Source organism: Cyprinodon variegatus, unplaced genomic scaffold (genome assembly GCF_000732505.1).
Source record: "Cyprinodon variegatus isolate N-32 unplaced genomic scaffold, C_variegatus-1.0 Scaffold248, whole genome shotgun sequence".
In the NCBI taxonomy this organism is placed as follows: Eukaryota; Metazoa; Chordata; class Actinopteri; order Cyprinodontiformes; family Cyprinodontidae; genus Cyprinodon; species Cyprinodon variegatus.
The window spans coordinates 942,792-950,104 of record NW_015150701.1 but is presented as its reverse complement, the minus strand read 5'-3'; the positions used below and the strand labels follow the sequence as shown (position 1 = coordinate 950,104).

The window sequence follows — 7,313 nt, the reverse complement described above, 5'->3', positions numbered from 1 at the left end:
TTACATTTTGTAATAATTGAGTTGGTATTTCTAATTAATATTTCTGTTTCAGCTGCTCTGGATAAGGTTCAGCATTTCTTTATTCCTCTGATATTCAGTTTTTTTTTTTTTTTTTTTATGATGAATAAGACAAAAATTAGGTTGAAGTTCTATAGTTCTTATATCCAGGGCTGGCTGATTAAACGTAAGCCTGTTTTTCACCTATGTGGAGAAAAATGTTAATGGAAGTTTTTTTTTTTTTCCTATCCAAATACGCTGAAACAGAAATTGCAACGAAACAAAATCTAATGATTTCTATTGGAAATCATTGGATTTCTTCCAATGAAATCCTCTGTATAGATTAGTAATATGGAAGGAGGTATAGATTAGTATTTTTTGTTGAAAATGTTGTTATAGAACCTCTTGGCACCATCAGTACATACTTGCATATAAATTTGAAAGTGTTGTGGTTAGTTTTAACCTTCAGTGCAGTTCTGGGGCCTTTGCTCTTGCTGCCTTTTGGTCGTCCTCTGGGCCTCTTTGGGGTCGGTGGTCCAACGGGCTCCTTTGGGGAAAGATAAAATCTGAAGCCACAACTCCCCAGATGAAGATGCCTTCTCTACCTACTATCTTCAAAGAACTTATACTTAAACCAGAACCTAAAATTAGATGCTGAGTTCTGAGATGCGGACAGCCGCTAACGTCTTACCTGCTGCTGTTTCCGAGGTCGACCCCTGCCCCTGCGCTGGGGCTCCTCAGGCGACTGGGCTGTGCTCGACTGAGGAGACGGCTCTTTGGTCCCACTCTCGCTCATGCCTGCGTCTGTCCACCTGCTTTAAAGAGTGTGGTCATCAAAGCCTGAAGCAGCGGCCTCTGAGGCTTAAAGAGGAAAAAGAAGTGACTTTAGCAGATGGAGATGTAAACACATTTAAAAATGTATTAACCTCTTTTAATACCTTTTAACAGAACAGTTAATAAGTCAACAATAGTTATATATATATATATATATATATATATATATATATATATATATATATATATATATACTTTCAGTTATTGACTTTTTAATTGGTTATGTGGAAAAGATGTTGAAGTAAGAGCTGAGTTTACAATCACAAGTATAACTGTGAACCATGCAGGAAATTTTTCCAAGAGCAACCGTGGGAACCACTCATGTTCAAGCCTTGGCACCAGGTTCATTGGAACATAGACTCTGGCAAACACTGAGAAACATGAGAGCGGTGTGCAGAGACTAAAAGTAGCACCGATATTCACAACTCAATCTGCCATTCAAGTTCTCCATCTACTGCTCTGACGTCTGCATTTCCAGCTTCCCTCTGTGAGTTGCTCTTCAGTGAGTAAGGAGGGACATTTGTTGCAGGTAAACTTAGAGGTGTGGCAGCACTGCATAAAACTTCAAGTAAAGAGACAAGCAAAAGCTTTTTTGTAAATTACCATAGCTGGATAATAACAAGGCATAAAAATGTCCGGATCCCCTGTGATTGATCTGTTTTGATTTTATACAGAAAATGTCCGATTTCTTGCTTTTAGATTCTGTCATAGCTTTGGGGTTTAAATAGAGCTGCACAATGCATTGAATAGCATTCATTATCAAAACATTAAGGTTTGAAATATTGCAATTGTAAAATGATGCTGAGGGTAGATGTTTAGCACATTATGGTTTAAGTACCATGTGCTTAAACCATATATGGAAACAGTTTACATGATGAATTAAATGGACATTGACGTCCTGAAATAGACTGAGGTACTGAAGCCCATGTGATGGGAGAATGGGAAAGATTATTGTGCAAAACAACAAGACATATTCTAACCTAAGAGATTATTTAATCCAAGTAGTCTATTCCAAATAAGACATTGATCATATTGATAAGTAATCATGATGACCAAGTCTGTTTACTGCACATTGTAACTAAAGAAAAGACAGCAGGGGTGTATCCAGCGAATCTTTAAAACTGAAAAATCCAGGTAGTTTGAGAAGTCATCATATTACCATGGTTTGCAGATATGCAACTGCAAATAATAATAATAATTTAAATTTATTGATCTCACACTGGAGAAATCCACCTCTGGATTTAACCCATCCCATTGGGGAGCAGCGGACTGCCATTGTGTGACACCCTGGGTGCAGTGTGAGGTTAAGGGTCTTGCTCAGGGACCCAGAGTGCAGGCTGTGTGGATCAAACCAGGTACTGAAACCTTCAGAGAGCACAAGCGCATTGCTCCAACCTCTAGGCCAACACTCCCCATAGACAGACGATGTAATCAACTTTAACATCATGATATATTCCTAATCAAATCATAATCAAATATCCCATCAAATAAGTGATTTGAAGGACCAATTTGTTTTACTATCACATTAGAACTAAATGTGGTCCGCTGGGCATTCTTTAACTTCCATTGACACATTTCAGATATTCTAACAAAAAATGGTGCATTTTATTAACTTAAATGGACAAACGTATATGTTAATTAACTATTGGTGTATAAAATTAGGGCTGTTCAGTGGAACAGTGGGTAGCACTGCTGCCTTGCAGCAAGAAGGTTCTGAGTTCGATTACTGCATGGATTTCTGCATGGAGTTTGCATGTTCTCCCTCAGCATGCGTGGGTTCCCTCCGGGTACTCCGGCTTCCTCCCACAGCCCAAAAACATGACTGTTAGATTAATTGACTTGTCTAAATTCTCCTTAGGTGTGTGTGGTTGTTTGTCTCTGTGCTGCCCTGCGATGGACTGGTGACCTGTCCAGGGTGTACAATGGGCTTTTTCGTGAAAAAGCATGTCAGATAATGGCTGGATGGATGTATAAAATTAATGAATATATGTTTAAGTGTAAAGGTGGATCCTCACAATTGGCACTTGGAATGAATACATGAATGTATATTGCAACTATTTAGAGTTAATTCCCTCTTGCCTTTAACTCATGTGCTACTAGGGGGGACATTTTAATACTTAACTTACAGTAGAGATGAATGTTTGATCTGCTGGATAACTTTCATGTTTAAACTGTTGGCTTTGTCTGAACTAGTTCAATCTAGTAGTTAAGTTTGATTGATTGCCACCAGCATGCGGGGAAATGGTAAACAATGCGTCCTTGTATTATGTAACCTAATACAACTTTTTTTGCAGGGATTTATTACCTTTTAGGTAACAGAAAAAAACCTATAGAAACAGAATAGGAGGCATATATGTCATTAAAAGTAGATGTCCCATGGTGGTGATTCAGTCAGAGCCTGGCTCTGGGAGGAATGTGCCAAACTCTAATTGCCATCACAGCCTATCAAAACGGCCGCACCGAAGCAGGAAGTCGGAGTAATTCGAGAAATGCGTCCTCACTGGAGCGAATTAAAACCAACCAGACGCACGACGTCGCTCCGCCGTCCGTAAAACTCACTTCGGAACAACAACAACATCAACAGTGAGAGTATGCGCCGATGTGAACTGATGTGCGCTCACACCGCCTCTCCAGTACGGGACTGAATGTACTTTCTGCATATGGGCGGCAGCAGAAAGACGCACTCTGCTGGAGGAAACAAGCCCAAATCCCCCCCGACTAACCAGCCGCATGCAGACTCCAAACCAACCGCTTCTAAAACCCTCGCTTTCCAGCTCCTCTTTTTCTTCTGAGCTTTACATTTAAGAGGCAAAAAAGTCGACAACATCCCCCCTTTGCTTCCATCACTTGCGCAACCCATCCCTCTCTAAAGTATGTTTGTTTTTTAGGGGGCGATAACACAGCAGGTCTGCAGGAGGAGGGGGGGAAATTGGGAAAAAAAAATGTCGCGCTGAAGAGAAAAGAGAAAAAAAAACGTTCCCCTGAGACAAAAGACAAAGAAACACAGGTGCAAAATGTGTCCTTTCAGAGCTTGCATGTTTGCAGATATAAAGGCTCCATGTTCAGGCTGGAGTCATGCAGCCGCACACTGAGACACACAGGAGAGGGGGGGGAATCCTTACCTTAGGTCGGTCTGCAGCTTTACCTGGAAGTTCACACACACTCCGCTCACTTTGAGCTCCTGCACAACTATGAAAATCTTAGTGTATCGCTTGTCTCATTGGCTGGAATGAAATGGTAATCTCTCTCTCTCTCTCTCTCTCTCTCTCTCTCTCTCTCTCTCTCTCTCTCTCTTACTCCCTCCCTCCCTTCTCTCTCTCTTTCTCTCTCTCTCTGTCTCTCTCCCTCCTAATCGGAAATGTGTGTGATCCCCCCCAGACGTCCAGTCACGAATACCCCAGATGCATTATAGTGGGGGGTTGCAGCAGAGCAGTATGCATTGCATACTTTCTCTATTAAAGCATGTTTCAAGAAAGGACGGGGGGTAGGAGGGTTGAAAACAGAGGATCCCGCCCCGAGAGCTGCTCCGTGGACCACCCACTTGAGAGAGGGGGAGAAGACAGGGGTATTACTAGACTAGAGGGTCTGGTTCCGGGGTTCCACAGGAAAAAAAATGGGAAAGAATAAGTGGGGGAGGCTGGGAAGTCCCCCCAACAAAAAAAAAGAGGGAGGGAAAAAGTTCAGTTTTCTTCATAGTGAGAGCTCTCTGTCTGCACTGTTTCAAACAGAGAGTTTCACTCACTTTCCCTGCTGTTATCTCCCCACCTACATGGCCAGAGATACTCAGTATCACTAACCTTGTAAGTCATAAAGGGCTGCTGCATCAAAGGGCTTTATGGGAACCTTATCTGTTGGCCTACAAACTGCTTTTGTTTTGTTTTTAGTTTTTTTTTTTGCCTGTTGGAAACATGTTTTTGCAGAAATGTTCAAAGGTTTTTGGCGTCCTGCCACATATTGGGTTTCAGGGGGTACATACCTGGCACCTTACGTTGGCAGTGCATGAACTGGAAGGAAAAAGACAAACATTTGGTGTGATTTTTTATTTTTTTTTTCTCAAAAACTGAAAACTGATGTCTGGCATGTATGTGTATTCAAGTCCAAGTCGTTGCTCTCAATTAGCTCCCTCCACGTCTCCATCAACCCTCATCTGCCTTGCTGACTCCGCTCAAGAAAAGCATCCCCACAGCATGGTGTTACTACTGTGTTTTACCTTTGAAATCTGACCAAAAGAAAAGACCAAAGCACCTTCTATATATGCTTTCTTAAACCTCCCAGATGTTTTGTGGCAAAAAACAAGATGTCTCTCTTTCACCAGTTGCTCTCTATTTGCCAGTCTTTAAACCTTAACTTTGGAGGGCAAAAATATATATAACTGTAATATCAACTGAGTTGTAAATGTGTGCAACTTCTCCTGGCTGCCTCTGATTAGTTCTATTCCCTCCCTGGTCTGTCAGCTAAACTGGGTTTTCATGCAGGCTTGCAGTTGTACCACACTCTTTATATTTTCATAACTGAAAGGTTCTCTTTAAGATGTTCAGCCTTATATATTGTTTAAAAACTTAATTCTCCTTTTAACCTGTTTGTTGTTCCTCCGTCTTCATGTCGGTATCTGGTCATCCATGTTCTGTAAGAAAACCTTTGAAGCCTAAACAATTCAGCTCGATTTTTACTGAGTTAATAACACAGGTGGGCCACTGTATAAAACCTTGAACTCAGCGCTAATTCCTGACATTTTGAATTGAAAAATCTTCCTGCATGGGAAGCGAAACGTCTTCAAACTTGGACACAAAGTCCAGTGGATTGTTTTTTAACCTTTTTTTTTTTTTTTGGAACACAGGAGGAATAATTGGGCGACTTTATGAAGCAATTAGCTGCCTTTTATTTTAATTTATTATAATCAAACAAAGAGAATAAATGTGTGCCACACTTTGCACTTTTAGAATAGTTTTATACAGCATATTTTATTTACTTATTGAATCGTGATTTTTTTTAACCTACATCTTGCTATCTGAAGCATCACTAAACCTTAAATCCACCCTTTAATTCTTGCCTATGTGCTTCATGCTGCAACAAGTTTATACAAAGTGATAAATTCAGATGAAAAGGGCTTGAAGCACACATTCCAGTGGCGACTAAGGCTGGACCACTAGTGGAGTCATGTCAGGTGAGTCCGCTGGCAAGAGCCCAGGATATGAAGCTGAACATTACAAAGGATGCAGCTTTACGCTCAGTAGGAACCGTTTGCAGGGACAGTTTCATGATGTAATTCAGAAATAACCAGAATGAATATCCAGCGAAACCACAATATTACACAACATGACATGCATTCAGACATTAATACGGTAAAGCGTTTATTTCACCAAAAATTCCTCTGCTTCTTATTGCTATAAGTTGCACAAAACAGAGTAACAAGAAAAACATTTGCATATTTTTGTGACAGCACTTATCATCATTTTAGTCAGGGTTACCAGAAGCCTCTGCAACTGCTGCGTAGAACCTGCACTCATTTATGAACTGGACCTGTCATCGTCTTTATGTATTACTAAGTGAAAGTGAAGATAAATCACCCATCAACATCCACAATCTGTCTCTGTTAGTTTCTGCTTTTGCAGAAATAACACAATTGTTTGCACAGGTAAAATGTTGATGCCAAAACGAACAAGATATTGAGGGAGCCCTCTGCAGTCAAAGATTTGGTCAGACCTTGATCTTGAGGTTTATTTAAGCTGAATTCCGTGGGCTCATCAGGACCGGGTAACAAAAATCCTCCTATAGAACTAGAAAGAATGTGCAGTGCATACAGTTCTGCATAAGGCACAAAGGCATGTCTTTGGAGGTGGGGGCAGGCATCAAAAGACAGGCAGAGGAGGGATTTCTTTTTAGAGGCTGGGGGCAAAGAATGTATTTTGGAGCTCCCACTCAATGCCAATGCGAAACAGGGGAGGTGTACAATTGTGTAGTAAAGGAAGTACTGACAGAGGGAAAATTTTCAGATTTTTAAATCTGCAATAAATCAAAGTTTTAGAATCTCCTTCTCAGATTGGAAAATTATCCTTATATACAGTGCCTAGCAAAGGTATTTACAACTCCTGTATTTTTTCCCCTTTTTTATGACAATGATAGATATTTATACTTTGCGCTTTTAAGTTGGAGACCATAATATTCCTAAATAAAAATTGTATAAGTACAGCTGTTCTGTGAAGGCCTCAGATGTTGTACTGTAAGGTGACTTTAGCAAAATAAATGATGTGGCAAAGAACTAACTCCATCCCTACAGTACAGTAAATTATGTTGTGGCACCGCCAGTCTGTGGGGATTATTACCTTTGGGAAAAAAGATCAAGCTAAATACAGGACAGTCCCGGATAAAAACTTTTTGGAACCTGTTAAATAGTTCAACTTTGTGCAGAGATTTTCATCTCAGCAAAACAACAATCCCGAAACCTTAAGCCAGAGAAACAATTAAATGGTTTAAATACAAAG

The 7,313-nt window shown here is 40.4% G+C and overlaps 1 protein-coding gene across 1 annotated transcript in view; it reads right to left on the bottom strand.

Moving 5' to 3' along the window:
* The window catches only part of LOC107089318 (high mobility group protein HMGI-C-like), a 14,462-nt gene extending 10,336 nt beyond the window's left edge, over window positions 1-4,126 (bottom strand). Inside the window, exons 1-3 of the mRNA XM_015382042.1 lie at window positions 3,954-4,126; window positions 689-858; window positions 461-544 (exon numbers count right to left, since the gene is read on the bottom strand). Of these exons, the coding sequence (XP_015237528.1) occupies window positions 461-544; window positions 689-793 (189 nt within the window). The 5' untranslated portion in view covers window positions 794-858; window positions 3,954-4,126. The remainder of the gene's footprint in view (window positions 1-460; window positions 545-688; window positions 859-3,953) is intronic.
* Between the last annotated feature and the right edge of the window lie 3,187 nt (window positions 4,127-7,313).